General features: G+C 38.7%; 3 protein-coding genes across 5 annotated transcripts; 1 reads left to right on the plus strand and 2 right to left on the minus strand.

Annotated features, from left to right (window-relative positions):
- The first annotated feature begins 193 nt into the window (after nucleotides 1–193).
- rnf115a (ring finger protein 115a) lies at nucleotides 194–7,449 on the plus strand. The gene is made up of 9 exons (XM_043260519.1): nucleotides 194–346; nucleotides 1,415–1,473; nucleotides 3,299–3,353; nucleotides 3,493–3,761; nucleotides 4,283–4,351; nucleotides 5,067–5,139; nucleotides 5,226–5,319; nucleotides 5,565–5,680; nucleotides 6,567–7,449. The coding sequence occupies exons 1-9, from the start codon at nucleotides 269–271 to the stop codon at nucleotides 6,684–6,686; spliced, it is 933 nt and encodes a 310-aa protein (XP_043116454.1). The 5' UTR covers nucleotides 194–268; the 3' UTR covers nucleotides 6,687–7,449.
- gba (glucosidase, beta, acid) lies at nucleotides 6,772–12,302 on the minus strand. Its single transcript, XM_043260518.1, has 10 exons — nucleotides 12,037–12,302; nucleotides 11,750–11,938; nucleotides 10,696–10,842; nucleotides 10,476–10,609; nucleotides 9,443–9,615; nucleotides 9,107–9,344; nucleotides 8,803–9,027; nucleotides 8,412–8,575; nucleotides 8,022–8,138; nucleotides 6,772–7,939 (listed from the first exon to the last, which is right to left on the minus strand). The coding sequence occupies exons 1-10, from the start codon at nucleotides 12,089–12,091 to the stop codon at nucleotides 7,834–7,836; spliced, it is 1,548 nt and encodes a 515-aa protein (XP_043116453.1). The 5' UTR covers nucleotides 12,092–12,302; the 3' UTR covers nucleotides 6,772–7,833.
- A 107-nt stretch (nucleotides 12,303–12,409) lies between these two features.
- dap3 (death associated protein 3) lies at nucleotides 12,410–18,254 on the minus strand. Of its 3 annotated transcripts, none has more exons than XM_043261648.1 (13): nucleotides 18,172–18,254; nucleotides 16,910–16,951; nucleotides 16,677–16,796; nucleotides 15,791–15,892; nucleotides 15,538–15,646; nucleotides 15,358–15,450; nucleotides 15,142–15,272; nucleotides 14,794–14,874; nucleotides 14,317–14,490; nucleotides 14,180–14,239; nucleotides 13,248–13,337; nucleotides 12,924–13,041; nucleotides 12,410–12,594 (listed from the first exon to the last, which is right to left on the minus strand). In XM_043261648.1, exons 2-13 carry the CDS (start codon nucleotides 16,946–16,948, stop codon nucleotides 12,509–12,511), a joined length of 1,203 nt encoding a protein of 400 aa, XP_043117583.1. In that variant the 5' UTR covers nucleotides 16,949–16,951; nucleotides 18,172–18,254; the 3' UTR covers nucleotides 12,410–12,508. The 3 variants fall into 3 exon arrangements, with proteins under 3 accessions (XP_043117583.1, XP_043117581.1, XP_043117582.1); XM_043261646.1 differs by lacking the exon at nucleotides 18,172–18,254 and adding an exon at nucleotides 17,259–17,418; XM_043261647.1 differs by lacking the exon at nucleotides 18,172–18,254 and adding an exon at nucleotides 17,259–17,418 and having other exon boundaries at nucleotides 16,910–16,957.
- Nucleotides 18,255–18,276: the final 22 nt, after the last annotated feature.

An 18,276-nucleotide genomic window follows, 5' to 3' on the forward strand; every position in this document is an offset into this window, starting at 1 on the left:
GAACTATTAATTACTGTAAATTATTCACGCCCTTTATTTCAACTTCGCCTTTAACAGGCTCGCAAAAAAGCGCATTTCGCCGTCGCTGTAAGGATGCGTAACCAATAAACGTGACTCGGAGCCGGTTCTTTAAAAGAACCGTCCGAATGAATCGACTCGAGGCGTTGAACCGGACCTCCGAGCTCATGTCAGAGCGCCTCCCTCTGCAGTGGGCGGACCGACGGCCAGCGCTGCTGCTGTTTGGGACACAGACGGTCTCACGGAAAACATGGCGGAGGCTGCGGCGGTCCCTCCGCATCGCTTCTTCTGTCACTGTTGTAAGGGTGAAGTGAGCCCCAAACTGCCGGTGAGTCCGCGTCGCTTGTAACGCACGGCCGGTTCGCCCGCGTCGGTTTCTGTACCGCCGCTGTCTCTCTCTCAGGTCCCGCTGTGGTGCTAAAGTTAGCATAGTAGCAGTGTATCAACCTGATGTGGGCGAAAGGCCTGAGTGCCTTGTTGTTTGTATATACACATTAAAAACAAACGTATTCATCAATGGCCGGTATTTTTAAACGCGAGACTGCAGCTCGTGCACGTAAAAACGGCGAAAGCTGACGTGTTTTACCTTTAGCACAAATGCTACACTCAAATCTAGTGTTTTTGTTATATTTTCGTAGTGTCGTACTGTAAGAAACAAATACTTTTTCGGGCTCTGGGACACGTTAGGCTTCAATAAACGATCGGTTCAAGCTGTTGTCGTTGAGATATGTCCAAAAGCGCTTTTAAACGGGATCGATCCCGAACTCTCCTCAGAAGCGAAACCGGAATATCAAGTATTTTTGTTTCTGTTTTACTTATTTGTATCGTGACATCTGAAGTACATCGCGGATCTGTCACTGACCGTTTCATTTAAGCACTTGTTGGTCAGTGTGTCAGTAAGTCAATCCATCGTGAGCTGTCCTGGTGAGGATGGCTAGTGTGTAATCCCTTGTTTACTACCCGTTCAACTTGGTAAACGTCTGTACACCGAAGCTGAATCATAACTGGCTCGTGTTTAGAGTATATAGAGTGAAAAACGCAGAAGAGCGTCCCGAGTTGTTCTGCGTGTCAAGATAAGCAGCCATTGTCCTACTTTTGTTGGAGACCCACAGGATGACCTGTCTCGACCTGTTTGAATCAGAAAAAAAAAATAGGGAAGCAGCCCCTTGAATCAGCCAGCAATTGAGCTGACACGCATTGCAGGGAGTGTCTCTCCTCATACAACACTATTTGTTTTAAAATTCAAATGAGTGCGTGTTGTAGTGCCATGCAAATGTGCGTCCTCACACAACTACCGCTTCTTTTTTTTTTGCTTGTCTGTTTGCATTGTTGAAGTCAACAACGTGATTTTTTTTTTCCGATGTTGCATTCTAATTGTGATTTTGCTTGTGTTCAGGAGTATATCTGTCCCAGATGCGACTCGGGCTTCATCGAGGAGGTCACAGAAGACTCCAGGTGAGCTTTTCAGTGGCTGCACTTCCTCATTCGTTGCCTCCAGTGGCATGTTGTAACTCCTGCGCTGCTAGATAACCATGGCCGCTCTTTCAGTAGCTTTTGGAGTATGTAAAGAAGCCGATCGCCTGGATTCGTAGCGCCGCCAAACGAAAGACGTGAAAGCAAAGCTGTGATGTGATTTTTTTATTTTTTATATTGATCAGTTAAGAAGGGTTGAAGATAATTTAGTAGTTTGTGCCACCACTCGGCCAGAGGAACATGATTCAATTGAATTGAATTGTATTAAATTCCAGCTCAGTTTAGTTTGGGTCGTATTGGGATTGATTGGGGGAAGGGTTTAGATCAGTGGTTCTCAATCTTGGTCTTAGATTTCCAGTGTACTGCACGTTGTGGATGTCTTCCTTGTCATTTATAAGATTAGGTCTTTAGTAGACACGTGCTGCATCTGAATCATTGCTTTCAGCTTTGAAGGTGCTTGAAGGATCTCTCAACTGTTGATTTAAGTACTTTTGAATGATATGAATACATGAACATTAAAGTAGTAAAACAAATTAACTTTTTTTTTTTTTATGACTGCACACTCCTTTATGCACTGTTTATTTGTTGCCAAAATTGCAGCCAAGTGGCCCTTTTGATATGTGAATTGTCAATCGTTGTTTTATGCACAAAAAAAATTGGCATATTAAGTAAAGATCATGTTCCATGAAGATATTAAGTAAATTTCCTACTGTAATTATATTAAAATGTAGTTTTTGATTAGTAATATGCTTTGCTACGAATTTCTTTTGGAAACCTGCAAAGGTGATTTTCTCCGTATTTCGTTTTTGTTCAGTAATTTTTGTCATATTCCAGATTTTCAAATACTTGTACCTCAGCCAAATATTGTCCTCTCCTAACAAACCATATATCAATGGACAGATTCGTTCAGCTTTCAGATTATGTATAAATCTAATTTGCAAAAACCCGAAACCTATGATGGTTATGTGGTCCAGCGTCACGTATAAAAAAAGACGGTTTTAGTGTCATTAAACTGAAACCTTTTTGCAAAATTGTATCAAAGTTTTTCAAAACCGTGAATGAGTTCATTTCTAAGAGCTTTGCGTGCGATAAATATTTGATTTATAAAATAATGGTATTTTTTTTTTTTGAAATAGCTTTATCTTGGACACACTTATTTGTCATTGACCTACTTACACTAGAATAGAGAGTTGCTCAACTCGCAGCTCTCTCAGTTTTTCAAATCTAACGACTCCTCAGCTGCTTTGGCATTGTGGGACAGCAAAGTGTCCACTGGTTGAACGCAGTCTCAGCTGATGCAGTCAGCCATTTGTGTAATGTTCGCTTATGTTTTACATTTTATATACTCCTTTTTGCATGCTCTGTAGTAGAGAAGTGCAGCACAGATGCCTATTTTATCCCACAGTTCTGCTTGCGTAGTTCAGCCGTCGACTGTGGCATACAATAAAAAGATAAATGTTCACATTTTTTTAATTCTTTTAACGCATGTCACCATTCCTAATGAACAATAAACATTGCAGTCATTAAATATTTGCTCGGTTATGACTAAAGCTCAAGTGACAGATGCAACCAGTTTTTATTTTAGGAGGCGCCTTATCACTGAACTGCTTCTGTGAAGTCATCGTCCGTGGCACCTTGAGCAGCTGTCTTAGCCTTTAAATGAGCGAGACATCCGAATTGTTCAGTACTGGATTGAGAAGCGCTGGTTTAGTCAGCACTGCAGTTTAGTACTGCATTGTGTGTTGCCAAGATCCACGACAACAATTTGTGGCCAGATCTGACATGAATGTGATTGTTTCATCCTTAGTCTTCTGGACAGTAGTTCAAATAACCTTGATGACACAGCTTCACAGTTTGCCGAGGTATGTTGACCCCTTCCTTCCACAATACCTTTCCCGCCTGAGAGATTGCGTAGCTGTTGTTGATAAGGAGTTTAAATGAGGTACATTTGCACTGCTCGTTACTAACTAACTACTAACTTTTTTTTTTTATTCGCTGTAGCTATGGCAGCTGTTGTTCGTGGAGAGGCCTTTCAGTTTGGATCTAGACAGTCCTGATTCTGAGCGGGTCCCGGGAGGGGGCGGCGGGTCGGGGAGTCTGGGAACGGGGCCGTTCGGCGGTTCTGTCCCTGGTGGGCTTGGTGGGTCCCTGGGCGGCCCTCTAGGAGCGGGAGAGCACTGGGGTCCTGGTCGTCCTCCACGCCTGCACACGCAGAGGAGGTACCGATCCAGAGGAAGCAGTCGACCGGATCGCTCTCCCGCTGTTGAGGGGTGAGTTAAAGGGAATAGTTCACCCAAAAATTACAAATCTGTCATCATTTACTCAGTCGAGTAGTTCCAGACTTGTATGAATTTCTTTGTTCTGCCTAACATAGAGGAAGATATTTTGAAGATATATTTGGTGTGTTCCTTAAAATGCTTCACAACAGCATTTAATGCAAGGGTGTTATAATACAATGTAGTATTTTTTTTTTTGTCTAAATTAATATAATACAAGATACAGTGATGTAATAATAAAAAAAATACATTTAATCATTACCTTTTAGGAAAATCACTTATAAAAAAAAACTCCTATAAAAAATAGTTATCCTTGTGTTATCCTGTTCTTCTCAGCTGGTATGTGTAAAACAAAAATGTGGAGAACTGTATGTTTGAAGTTACTGGAAATATTTATGTTCTGCATAAGGGTTCGATGACTTGTGAAATGTGAATAAAAAAAAAAAAAATCAGGAAGCTGGCAGAATTCCCCCACACCAATATCAGTTCCTCACTTGTCTCCTCTCTTTTTCTAGAATTGTACAGCAGTTTCTCGCAGGCCTTTTTGCCAATTCAGGAGTACCAGGCTCTCCTCCACTGTCATGGTAAACAAAGCATTTTACTCAATATTTTGCAACTATGTAATTTAGGCAGTCAGTATATACTGATGGATAAATGTATTTATTTTATGTTTGGTTTGTTTTTTAAAATAAAATAATTATGACAATGACAGTCACTATTTCATATCTTTTTATATATAATACCTTATACTTTTTTTTCATTGCTTAAGAGATTAAATTTTTTATTTTTATTTTTTATCAGTACTATTGTTGTTATTTGTATGTTTTTTGGGTTGTTTTTTTGATCGCTTCTTAAAAGAATCATGAACTGACTTGTACTTTTTTTGTACTGTTCACTGACGTCCACTTACAACTTTTTTTAATTGAGTGCTACAGTCGAGTGTCTTGAATTGAATATTTTCCCATCATAAAACGCCTCTCTTGTAAACACTGCATGTGTGAATCAGTGGGCAGGGCTAAACAGACAGTGATGTCCGTCATCTTCTGCATCCACACTATCACATCATGACCCCTTTAAGGAAAGGTTATATAAATGCATTGAAATGATACTTTATCAGTGTTGCCATGAATATACCCGTTGTTACTGATATGATGTTTAAATGTGGAAGATTTTAAAATTCAATTAAATGAATTAGTTTTATAAAGGGCAAGTTTGTGTTTTGTTTTCTCCAATGTTTTTCAATATGATGAAGCTGTGTGTGTGTGTGTGTGTGTGTGTGTGTGTGTGTGTGTGTGTTAGGACGGGCATGCTACACTCAAACCCTGGGGACTACGCCTGGGGACAGGGGGGTCTGGATGCAGTCATCACACAGGTATTCGATCAGGGGTCGAGGGTGAACGTTTCCTCATTTGCGGCTTGTGCAAACAAGCTGATCGTCCGATTCTTTCTCTCACACAGTTATTGGGTCAGTTTGAGAACACGGGTCCTCCTCCTGCTGAGAAAGAGAAAATATCCTCCCTCCCCACTGTTATCATCACTCAGGAACACACCGGTTAGTCTCTCCTCTGTCTTCCCTTTTCATTGAAGCTCTTGTTGTTGTTGTTGTTTCCTTCTGGTCAGTCAGACACACAGTTATGATTTAAGGCTTTCGGTTACGATTTAAGACTCGGCGGGGGTCATTGACCTACCAGTAAAACTCTTACATGGAGATGAATTATAATTCCTATTTAAGGCAGCACCCGTCTACTGAATTGTCATTATTCACACCCCCGGCACGCTGTCTCCCTCTTTTCCTAGACTGCAATATGGAGTGCCCTGTATGTAAGGAAGACTATACGGTCGGTGAGCCGGTCAGGCAGCTGCCCTGTAACCACATCTTCCATAGTGACTGCATCGTGCCCTGGCTTGAACTGGTGAGAGAAACAATAGGGAGGAAGGAACCAGACTGAAGGGAGAGAATGGGGAGAAGGCATGGGAAAAATGTCCATGTGATTCGCATTGTAGTGAAGACATCAAAACTGTAAAATAACACGGATGGAAGTAACAAAATGTGACCAATAGAAAAAAAGTTTGGTTAGACCAGGTTTTTCTTAACTTTTGAATGAATTCCAAATTCAGCTGATCATCTTCTTTTCAATGTTGATTACTGTTCAAAGGTTGGTAAGAGGTTTTTCATGAATTTAAAAAAATAATTAAAATACAGGTAAAGTCATATTCTGAAATAGAGTAACAATTAAAAATATTTTAAATTATAATATATTCTAAAAAAGCATTTCTTGTGATTGCAAAGCTGAATTTTCAGTATGCATTACTTGTCTAAGTGTCACTCAATTTATAGAAACCATTCTAATGTACTGCTGAATTGCTCCTGAAGAACATTTCTTATCAATTTTGGAAACCAGTGTACCATTAGGCGGTTTGTTCAATTCAATAATTGTACATTATTGTCCTAAATCCAAAGCAAATTAAGTCATTATCTGTAAATTACTTTTGTAGATGACTGAGAAATGATGCTGCCTCGCAAAAAGTACTTCATTGTAGTTTAAGGCCGAAAATCCTGTTTGCTTTGTGAATCTTCAATCCCAGAAATGTTTGTATAGTTACCAGTGCAGCTGACAGTGTTGTGGGCGAACAGTAATTATGTTTTGTTCAGAATTGAAAAGTTAGCATTTTTCTGCTCATTAGATCCGGTCGTGCTCAGATTTGACTCGCTTACGAAGTTTCGGTAAAATATGAATATTTTCAAGGTCACGAGTCGTCACTGACATACCTCTCTCTGTCTCTCCTTCCTCCCTGAAGCACGACACGTGTCCTGTGTGCAGGAAGAGCCTCAGTGGAGATGAAAGCGGCACTCAGTCCTCATCAGAGCCTTCCTCCCTAAACACTGATCCTCGCACACCGGAGAGATGGTCCTTCTGAAACACGCGCACACTCACGTCCGCCCGTCTCATCCGAGCTCTGTCTTAACCCAAGCTTATTTGTCTGTCCTTGCTTTTTTTTTTTGTTTGTGTTCATCCCACCATGCTGGCGTACTTTTACTATGGTTTGTTTACTTCTGTTCTCTAACACCGTCCCTCTCAGTTGTGTCTATGTGAATGTCTTTTGATCTCCTCCAGAGTTTTTCCTTCCCCCGAGTGAACAAACAGCGCAGGATGAGGGTAGGGTCGGGGCACATATTGTTGCTGTAGCAGCACAACTCCCAACCCACATTTAGATGGTACAGCGCTGGGTTTCCCAGAGACGAGCTGTACTCCCCGCCTCTTATCGTTCAATGTGAATTCTCATTGGGATGGGGTGCCGTGTCTTTGCGGTTTATGAACGTTGCTTTACTTTCGTTGTTCTCACATCCCTTTTGTCCAGGAGATCATGAAGTTTTGTCTCTCTCTCTCCTTTTTGATTCCAACTCTGGTGTGTATATATCACAGACCCGTCAATGTCATTCAGTTTAATTTGATTTTGTTCTTTTCACTCTCATTTCTATTACAGTTTCTTCTAATGTAAATAATTTTAGTTGGAAAACTCATTTAAGGAAGACAAAAAAAACATTGATGAAAATGACGATGAATTGCTAAATATTAAAGTATATAAATATATATTATATGATGTGTATGACCATGATGTATTAATAATAAAACTGAATAAAAACAAGGCAACATGTTGATCTTATGATACAACAAATGCATTCAGATCTTCCTATTTGATTTTTGTTGACATAAATATGCATTCTCAGAAGAGATGGCTGTGAGAAGTTTATTGCATCTTTTTAATTCTTAGTGTGTTCAGTGCAAGGAATTTTATACATCAAGTTTTTCCAGGAATATCAGCATTACTTGCTAAAACATGACTCGATCGTTCTTTTTATTGCCTTTAAAATTGATAATTGTCCCTTAAATCTTCTTTTGACTGCCATCCATCAAAACAACTTAAGCAAAATGGGTAGATTAAGTATCTGATTTTGCAATCGTGGTTGCTTGAAATGTTACTGTCTCAAAGCTTTACAGAAATGATTTGAGTTATTCATTAAGGTGCATATGTGGCTCATCGACGCAGCGTTTGCTAGAGCCTTTCAGCGTCTGCTCCACAGTAGTGTGAGGATGGAGTGAGGTGGAGCACTTCCTGGCAGAAAGCCCAGCGTTTGATCCCAAACTTCAAACTGCACCTCTTCTTCAGACCTGCAATTCCATTACATGTTATATATAGACTTGAACTAAATCAACAACACCAGCTGAACATAAACGATCACATTCTGTTCACCTGTTGAGAATGATCAGAACGGCTGAGGCATCCGGTCTGATATAGGCAGAAATTTTCAGGCTGGTATGCTGACTGAAGGACACGCCCACTCTCTGTGACCCCTCCCACAGGAACTTGCTGTTAATCAGAAATCAAAAAGTTAATCAGATGCTCAGCTAAGAGGTAGTTTCACATTGTAGTAAAGAATGCTGTTTTTGGATTACATAACTGATATTTATAAAATGTGGAGTTTTACACAACCTAAATATGGAAAAAAAGACAAGTGTGTACTTGCTTATGTTTACAATTAAATGATAGTGCACTACTGAAAGCTATATAGAATCTTTAGAAACCGTCTTTACCCGAGATCTGAATCTTGTCACTGTTAGCGATGCCTTGGACGAGTTTTACCTGAAGTGGGCCATGCTGTAGAAGGTGGGCTGCTTGTAGAAGACGTCTTTACTTGAGTCCACTATAATAGGGCTATCCACAAAGTTTTTGACCCAATTTGGTCCTCCATCCTGATTAAGGGCCAAGTTCCAGTCTGTCCAGCCGGTCACATAGTTATTCAGGTCCTAAATAAAGAGAAGGTACATTATAGAATAATTTATAACCAATTACATAACACATTTTCTATATATTATATTATAACCACTTATATTGTAGTGCACAGTGTATATTAGTGGTGCAGTGCCACAAAAGTTTACAAAAAAGTATTTTTATATAATTAAATAATTACCACAATTTTGGCTACTTCAGTATAATTTAAATAATTATTTTTATTTTTAAATACACCGTGTACCTCTATGATGTCATGTGCATAGTCTTCTGCTCTGTCCCAGCTGCCCAGGCGCACCCCCCGGTCCAGTGGACTCCACCCAGCACAAGCCTCGGTTGCAAACAGGAAGTACTCTGGGTAGATATGGTGCGTGGTTGTCAGGGTGACGTCAGGCGGCGCAATGTTGTTCAGATACCAGTGAAAACCAATCCCGTGGACATAACGTGCCGCTTGTACGTCACTCAGAACCTACAACAGGGAAGAGAGGTGGAGAGCGAGATGAACGGGCGTCCTCCCATCCTTCTTTTGGTCCACTCTCCTCACTTACCACTTTGGCCCAGTGTGGAAGCAGAAGTCGGTTGTCATCGAGGATCACAAGGCGGGTCTGGGGAAAGGATGATGAATGGAGTCCTGGACCCAGATCCAGGGCGATCCAGTCGCGCTGTGTCTCCGGAGTAAAGCCCAACGCCTGAAAGCTGTAATTTGTCATTTCGCCTGCAGTGGGCTCATTTCCAGATGTCAGCCCCCAGAAAGAAAGATTATATTTCCCATATTCCTCTAGGAATCTGAATAGGACAGGTAAAAGGACTTTTGTGTTTGTTTTGTGGCTAGTTGTAGTTAAGATACTGATCATTGAAACAGAGGTTTAGGTTCTCTAACGCACCTAATGTAGTACTGGGCCCAGGTCTTATACTCTTTGCCTCCTGGCTTGCCTTTGAGGGAGCCTTTGCCAATCAGAGCACCGTTGGTCTTCAGCCATGCGGGGGCGCTCCAGGCACTGGCGAACAGATTGAGAGGCTGAGCAGAGAGAGCCTGTGCCCGCTGCAGCAGGGGAATCTGGGGAGGACAGATGACATGAAGTGTGACATCTGTGTGACATGCACGGTCTACAAGAATATCTCAATAGTTGTTTTAACAGTGTGTGAGCAGATATTGAAACAAAGATGGAGCAGAGCTGTTGCACATCACAGTGGTGTTCCTTAGTGAATCAATCTGTTTGAATCGATTTTGTGAATGACTCACATTCATAAAGAAGTCATGAATTAAATGCTTCTTTTCTGAATTAATCAGCTGTTATCATATACGATGCTTTGGTATATTTTCGAATCATTTAACATTTCGATATTCACAATTTTGTACTATCATTATTCTATATTGTTTTATTATTCTGATTTATTGATAAAATGTAAGAAACTGACAAAAGATATACAGGTACCTGCCACCACCACTTCGCGGTTTAAATTTTATATCAATATCGTGTTTTTATTTTATATTTTATTTAATATTTTCATGTTTCCTATTCTTACCGTACTGATTAGAGCTTCATTAATTAAACATTTAATGCCTTTAGGAATGAATTGCCCTTACAAAATAAAAGTGGAACCTTAATGGAAAAGTTTATTTCTGTTATAACTTAGATGTTATTTGATATGAACTAACCAATGTGAAGAATACAAACAATATACAAACAAAAAGACACTCGGTAAATCTTTTATCATCCAAAAAATACACCAAAATATTAAGACAAAATTTTGATAGCACTTTATTTTGTATGCACTCATGTACATACGATGTACTAATTATAGTAACTACAATTACTAGGTAATAACTAGGTGCTAAGCCTAAACCTAAAGTTACTGCGGACCAATTTGTACTGTTAAAATTGCACACCTGTAGCTTTTGTTTGTGCATGATACCTTCATGTGAATATCCTCTTCAGCCAGAGTGAAGTTCTGGAGGTCGTAGTCTTCTGGGGTGTCAGCGTATGTGTAGAGGCGAGTTGAGAAATCACAGCTGGCCATCGGCACTCTCACGAAACGGTACTCTATGCCTGTGACAGACAGGGATGTGCACCATTCAGATCTCAGACTGCTGCTGAACCTATTTCCTTTGTTTCCCGATCTCTGTCCCTCTCACCATCTGGGGAGAAATACTGTCTGAGCAGCTGGTCCTGAGCTCCAGAGGACAGGGACAGAATATTCATAGCTGCTGCATCTGTCATGGCTCCCCCGAATCCTTTAATGCGCTGATACTTCTGACTGGGATTCAGAGTGATTCTGAGAGCTGAGATTGAGCAGATTAAAAAAAAGTTCAGTTCAGGGGCTTGGCTGTATATTCAGTGTATATTATTATTATTTTCATCATCATATACTTATTTCTTTACATTTCTTCACACTTTAAAATAAAAGGACCAATAACAAAATGTAGAATTTAACTATTTCGACATGTAAAAAATAAAAAAAATAAAAATCACACACACTGTACATTAACTGTCACAAGTTTGAAATAATATTTTATTTTTTTAAGTGTCATGCTCACTAAGGCTCAGTAATATTATGAAATAATATATATATATATATATATATATATATATATATATATATATATATATATATATAAAAACGTTCTAATTTAATGTATAAATTTAGTTTATTCCTGTGATGGCAAAGCTGAATTTTACTCCAGTTTTAGGTGTCACATGATCTTTCAAAAAAAAATTCTACCACACCAATTTGGCAGTCAATTTTTTTTAAATTTGATACATTTTTAATATAAATAATGCATCTCATTATCAGTGCTCAAAACAGTTTTTGCTACTTATTTTCATTGAAACCTTTTTCACAATCCCTTCATTTATCAAAAAGTTTTGCCGTTTAAAATATTTGATGAGCTCAATTTGTGTGACTACATCAATATATGAAGCCTAAATTAAATTGTTTATCATGAAGCTAGCTATTAAGACGACTTTTCCTAACTTTTTGTTGCATAAAAGTTTGGCTGGATTTAACAAAGTAGGCAAAAATGATTTGTTATTTGTGTTACGAAGAGATGAAAATTTGTCTTATGGGTTTGCAGTGCCATGACTCATCACGAGGGTGAGTATATGATGATATCTTTATTTTGTGGTGATAAATGAATTTGAGACATGCTGATATTAGTCACATACTGTTGTTGTTGTTGTTTAACTCACCTGCCGTTGTGCCGTTCTTCTGGAACTGGCCTCGACTCTTCACGAGTCTGCTGCCAGCTTTATTGCTGACATATGACAAGAACTGTCCGGGGTCTGGCAGCCCAGCCTGGCCCACCGAGTCGCAGTATGTCGCATTGCACACACACACAACCGAGCCATGACCGAAATTCAGCGCTCGACAGTCATCAGCTGGACCGAAGTGACACAAACAAGCAGATACACATAAAACAGCAGATCAACAGATCTCCCGTGTTATTCCTGTGATCACATTGACTTAATAAACGCACCTGTTGCTATAGTGATTACTTCAGCCAGCAGAACAAGAAGAAGCGTTTCCCTCATTCTGTCGGTGAGACGCTCTGGAGATTCTTCGCAATATCAACACTCAAATACTAAACGCGCTCCCGCTACTTCTTCCCAGTTGACAAACGCTTGTGTGTTTAACGTAACTACTAATATCACTAACGTCCTCTAAATGTAAACTTAAACAAGCGTTTAATCTTCGGCATATTTTCTTCACTGTCACCAGTAAACCACGCACCATGCGACCGAGTTCCGGGTGAGAGCGATCACATGACCAGCTCACTCACCACGTGACGCCCAACAACAACAAGAAAAACACAGTTCCATCAATCAGGTGAAATAATCAAATCACAGACATTTTCCACGTTTTTCAAAATTATTTTATTATGAAAAAAGCTGCAAGCTTATACATTTAATTTTTATGATATACAGAGAGCAAGAGTAGCCAAATGTGCCTTACAAGAAAGCACACAATCGTTCCAGGATGGATGGGTTTTTGTTGCTGAGAAAGAGAAGCTCTTTCTTTCCTTCTTCAGATCGACCTGTGGTAAAAGATAGATAAAAATGGGTATCTGGTTATTTATGCATGAACGATTATTCAGTCTTCAAGAACAAACTGTATTCTGTATTTTTATAGTTTTTTTATTCTTTGTAGTACTGTATTTCTACAGTATTTAATCAGTTCTTTACCCATTTATTTTTATTTGGTTTAATTTTAATTATTTCACCCTTGTTCTCTAAACATTTCCACAGACACCTACTTTGCTGATGGTTTCATGGTTGCTTCTGTTTTATCTAAAATCGCTTGAATTGACATGAAATAACTCCACATATTAACAGGAACTCCAGGCAAAAAACTACACAAACTTACTGTGTTGATGCTGCAGCCAGTTGCGGTCTAAATAGTAAAGATAACAGCTCTCAAACTCCTTCTCATTGTAGTCAGACACAGAAATGGGCACGAAAGGATCCATATTTTCAAACCCCTCCTGAAAGAGAGCAAGCATGAGTAAAATGAGGAAGAAAGAGATTTTTAACAAATCTATAAAACACACAACAGATCATATCAGGTGTGCTTTATAGATCTACAGCAAATGTAAAAAGCAAAACTACACTCTGTTAACGTAAGGCATTTGCTCTGTTGTTGAATGAAAACGGATATAATGAGATTGTTTTGTGTGTGAGGGCTGCTGACCTCTCCTAGTAGCTCTTCAGGAAGGTAAGCAGACCGTGGCTGGAACAGAGAGCCGGTCTGAGACAAAGCTGTGAGAATGGCACCTCCAGTCTATGACGGAGAGCAATGTAAAGAAAAAAAGTTAATGAACAACTCACTGGGAGTTAAATCTCTATTGTGATATTAGAATTATATTTTACACAAAAAGAAAAATTTGCTGAAAATTTACTCTCGCCCAGAGCATCTAAGATGTAGAAAATTTTTCTTGTTGTAGAAATTAAGCATTACATCACTAGCTCATTAATGGATCCTCTGAAGTGAATGGGTGCCGCCAGAATGAGTCCCCAACAGCTGAGAAAAAGACTAAAACAAGTATCAGTCCATCAATGAATGTCCTGTGCGTTGATAAGCTGCATGTTCAGAAGAAACAATCCCTAATAAACTATCACTTATGCCTAAAATACCATTCTTAAATCCATACTAATGCTTCCTCCAGTGTCATCCTTTCCTTGCAAATTCAATTTCCGTTCCAATGGTAAACTGTACTTCTGCATATTTCTCTCCTGATTCAAACAAAATGACTTTTTTTTACTGGAGAAAGCTTTAAGGATAGAGGACTCACAGACAACAGTTAAAGTAAAAATGTTTTTCAAAAAAGCCACAACATTTTCAAAATGATTTTTTGGCTAAAAGCCTTGTCATGTGAATGGCCCCTTAATGTTATATTTGTTAATTACGAATGTACCTTTTCACTTCATTCACTTGCGTTGTGTCAATAACTGGATTGTTTTATCAGATGAATTCTCATCCTGGCGGCACCCATTCACTGTAAGTGATCCATCGTTACAGTGTTACAGTGTGAAAAACTCATCTACATCTTGGGAAGCCTGAGGGTGAGCAAATTCTCTTTTTTTGGGAGAACTGTTCATTCAAGTAAGATGTTTTTCTTTTACCCAGTTGTTTTTCACCATCTTCCTCAGATTATGAATCAAAGTCAGTTCCGTGGGCTCACACTACATAAAACGGAAAAAGAAAGCAGGGTGTCAAACAAATGCACAAATTATTTCAACAGATAAGTAGACCAACATACCGTAGTTTTATCCTCCTTTTTAAGAGATGTTTTGCCCCACAGAGCATTTAATCCGTCGACAGCCACGGCCAGTTTGAAGGCCCCCTCTCCCTCGGTGGCGCCCCCTGCCTGCAGCCTCAGCTCTCGCAGCACTGCACCCACCACATCACTGCTGCTCTTCATGCGGTTCACACCCTGCTCAGTTTAAGTTCAGTGATTAAAAACACAAATCAACATTTATTCAAATAAAAAATAATCGTTTATGTATACCGAACACGAACAAGGTAATGAATAATACTACAAAATGAAACTATGAGAAATTAAGCTGGGAAGTCAAACTAGAATTCGTTGAGGAGGGGAGGGCTAGGATTCATTTGCATCAAATCTTCTGGCACTGTTAGGATTTCTTTGGAGGTTAAGATTTGATCGCAATGGCCATTATTTGTTGGTGAACATTTTGGTGAAGGGGGACTGATAATGATGATGAATAAAACTCACCTGATCAACAAGCTCCCCTAAAGGCTGCCCCTTTTCAGTACTTTCTCTCTTTGTCCATACATACCGCTGTGTTGTCTTTATCTGTCAATGGACCAGACTGATTTTAGAGCAGCTTGATAAATGACAAAACTGACCAAAATCCACGTAACATGAAATAACATCACCTCGCATACAAAAGAAGTGGAGCGTACACGGTGAAATTTTACAATTTTGAAATATTTTCAAAACTTCTATGAATAAATCTATGAATAATAAATAAATAAAAGAAACATAAATATGCATTTATGAGGGCAAACTGATGTGAAAAAACTACCTCTTGCATCCATAAACCCTACAAAACAATAGTACCTTGGATAAAAAGCGTTCATTGGTGATTTTGAAGTTCTTCAGCCATTGGGATGCCTGGATTGGCTGGTCAAAGCGTGAAGGACGGGAAGACGATGGTAGCAGCTCTTTACAGTTCTTGACCCACAGATGAGCTACAGAGAAAACATCATAGCATCATCAGACTCCAAACTTCATAGCACCTTCCGTTTGGACTGAACGAGTGTCAGAGCAGCTCACCATCGGGGACGTGTACGATCAGCCAGCCCTGAGTGTAGCAGTAGTGCAGGGCATGACTCAAACACATGGTCTTTCCAGTGCCTAGATCTCCATCTAAAGCATACTGTCAAGGAATCAGTGTGGAAGAAAGTGCACAAAGGACATCGGCTCACTGGACTGGAGTTTTGTGTTTGAGGATACAGAGCATATAACGCAGCGGAGGCTTGCTGTAATCAGCCTTTTTAAGATATGAGATGAGCTCCAGCGCCGGCGGCCTCACCATCACGCAGCCTTCATTAAACGTTTTAATCTGAAACAAGGGCACAAGCATGCATTAGTCGTCCAGGCAACTTCAACCACAAATCATAGCAATGTCATTATTTTGGACTACTGTTTGGCCTATATTAAATCAATCCTAATGTTCTCCACACACACACACACACAGATTCCAAACCTGTAATTGGAAGCGTGGAGGCAGTCCATGAGGGAAAAGTTTTTGGATGTGAGCCGTTGGGAGCGTGTAGTACTGCCCAGTATGTCTTTCTGAATGGTACGTCTGAGAAAGGAAAGGGAAAGATTGAATGTAATGAGAATGTATTAAGATTACCATAACATTTTACGTGCAGTTTCAAGGCACAGTCAAAACAGATAAATATTTAAGCAATACATAAATGAAAAGATAGGATGCTCTAACATTTACAAAAAAATCTGTTTTATTTTCCATCTCCATTTTATTTTCCCCAAAACAAAGTGTTTTACATTTTATTTTTTTTCCTGAATTCTGTTAATTAAATGTAAAAAACAAAAGGCTGTCTAATCAATTGAATTCATTATTCTACAATGAATTTGTTCTGGAGTCTGTGTTTTATGATTTTGTTACACATTTATTATGACAAACAGTGGTAATCAAAAGCATGCATAAACCTTTGACAAATTAATAATTTAATTATTATATATAATATATTAAACATGTAATCAAATTACATTTTTTGGCCACACAACAGAGGTTTACAGTTTAAATTAAAACATTTGAAAATGTATATATTCTAGTGCTGTCAAACAATTAATAAGTCTTTGTTTACATAACAGCATTATATATATTATATATATATATATATATATATATATATATACACACATAATAAATATACACAGCACATACACAATGTAAACAAGCTTATTTAGGATGCAATTAATCGTTTGACAGCACTAATATATTCCTTTTAAATGTACACTATTATGATATCAATTAATTTTACTTATTTACTCTTAGCAAAAGCCAATAAAGCTCAAAATGTATAAACAAAGCAACTGATAAATGTAAATGGGATTGGACGTACTGGATCCTGCTCTGGGGTTCTGAAGACTGACAGAGGATTTGATTCAACTGACTGCGTTTCCACAGCAACTGCCTGCTGGCCGCTGCTTTGGATGTGGAGATGCCTGAACTTCTGTGTTACCTGAAAACGACATAATAATTAAAAAACGATATATCCTGGAAAATGTTCTTAATTTAAATATACTTTAGAAATAACGAATATAAAACCATAAATGAAAAGTGAATGCCACTTACTGTAGGGCACAGTCGAGAGGACAGTTTGTGCAGATTCATGTTCTGAAACTAAAGCAAAGCCATTGATACATTTGGCCAAAGAGGTTCTCTTAACGCAGGCGGGTTAACCCAACCACGCTCATATTAAAACTGTTCAACAAATAGCTGGTTGCGCAGATGTCTACTTATGGAGAGAGTGGTATATATCCTGAATCAATATTTTTTTATATACAATTTCAATTTCAGAAAGAGTTTCTGGGATGTTGTCTGTCACCTTGCGATGAATATGCTGGCTGAAAGCATGAAAGTGCATGAGGCATGATGCGGCTACAACATGATGCACAAAAAGCGCAGTAAGATAATAACTCACCTCTGGGATAAAAGACAAAAGCGAAGAAAACAAAATGTCAATCAGGAGTTATATACAACTCGATAACTACGGATAGCGGGTTGACGTGAACGGTCGTACTGTCACGGGCCACGGCCGATGGAGGTCGCCATCATTGTTCCGAAAGACGTCGGAAGTTACGTCATTACGTAAATGACGGAGACTTGTGACCAAGGGGTCAAGGTTTGGCTGGTAAGCGTCAGATATGAATTATGTGAATTATATTAATCTTCTGGTTGATAACTATACGATTATGATTCGTGTTTTCCGGAGAATAATCACTTTTTGCATCTTTTACCCAACGGGGGCTGACTTAAACTAATATATTATTATTTTATTTTTTGTGATATAGTTTGTCAAAACTTTACAAATGCCTTTGTAAGCTTCGATGTTTTTTTTTTTTTTACCGTTGGACGTAATGCATATTCAAAACAACGATAATATATCAACAAAGATATAAATAAACCATTTCCAGCTTTTCCATACTAAGCTGTTCGACACAGAAATAAGGCATTTATTGTCATTTTATACAACAAAATTTGGAAAGATGCTCCCGTTGGTATCAAAAATACAAACATTTAGTAATTTACTAAGTAAAAAAAAAAATTAAGTAAACTATAAAAAGAAAAACAAAATAGTTGGAGTGGAAACGCTAACATGAGGTGAGTTTCAATACTGCACTACAATTGACTGACAACAGTGTACAAAATACAGAAAACAAATAAATATATTTTCATTTTTCATAATTTACATAATTTTTGTCCTTTCGTGCTTTAGTGTTGCCGTTTTGTGAGCCTTTCTTACACCAGTAGACGGCGTCAGTCGACTTTTTTTGTGTGTATTATGAAAAAGTCATTGTTTCATTAATTTAACTGATTGATCCAGAAACACTTACGTTTAAGAGCAAAGATGGCCGCCTCGACGCAGCAGGTAAACGACGTCCACTGAAATCCAGCTCCAGAGCTCATTTTTGGCTCAGAAATCAATGAACCTCAACCAA

The sequence above is a fragment of the Puntigrus tetrazona genome, chromosome 16, assembly GCF_018831695.1.
Source record: "Puntigrus tetrazona isolate hp1 chromosome 16, ASM1883169v1, whole genome shotgun sequence".
Classification (NCBI taxonomy): Eukaryota; Metazoa; Chordata; class Actinopteri; order Cypriniformes; family Cyprinidae; genus Puntigrus; species Puntigrus tetrazona.

Bases quoted from the DNA above. Each gene is read 5' to 3' on its own strand.
- rnf115a (XM_043260519.1), top strand. From the start codon at position 269: ATGGCGGAGGCTGCGGCGGTCCCTCCGCATCGCTTCTTCTGTCACTGT. The intron at 347-1,414 runs GTGAGTCCGCGT...GCTTGTGTTCAG, and splicing joins AAGTGAGCCCCAAACTGCCG to GAGTATATCTGTCCCAGATG. The intron at 3,354-3,492 runs GTATGTTGACCC...TATTCGCTGTAG, and splicing joins CAGCTTCACAGTTTGCCGAG to CTATGGCAGCTGTTGTTCGT.
- gba (XM_043260518.1), bottom strand. From the start codon at position 12,091: ATGAGGGAAACGCTTCTTCTTGTTCTGCTGGCTGAAGTAATCACTATA. The intron at 11,939-12,036 runs GTGCGTTTATTA...ACTTCGGTCCAG, and splicing joins AGTAATCACTATAGCAACAG to CTGATGACTGTCGAGCGCTG. The intron at 8,139-8,411 runs GTAAAACTCGTC...TCTGATTAACAG, and splicing joins TACAGCATGGCCCACTTCAG to CAAGTTCCTGTGGGAGGGGT.
- dap3 (XM_043261648.1), bottom strand. From the start codon at position 16,948: ATGAATCTGCACAAACTGTCCTCTCGACTGTGCCCTACA. The intron at 16,797-16,909 runs GTAAGTGGCATT...TGTCGTTTTCAG, and splicing joins CCTCTCGACTGTGCCCTACA to GTAACACAGAAGTTCAGGCA. The intron at 14,875-15,141 runs GTACTATTGTTT...GTCCATTGACAG, and splicing joins ATGAACGCTTTTTATCCAAG to ATAAAGACAACACAGCGGTA.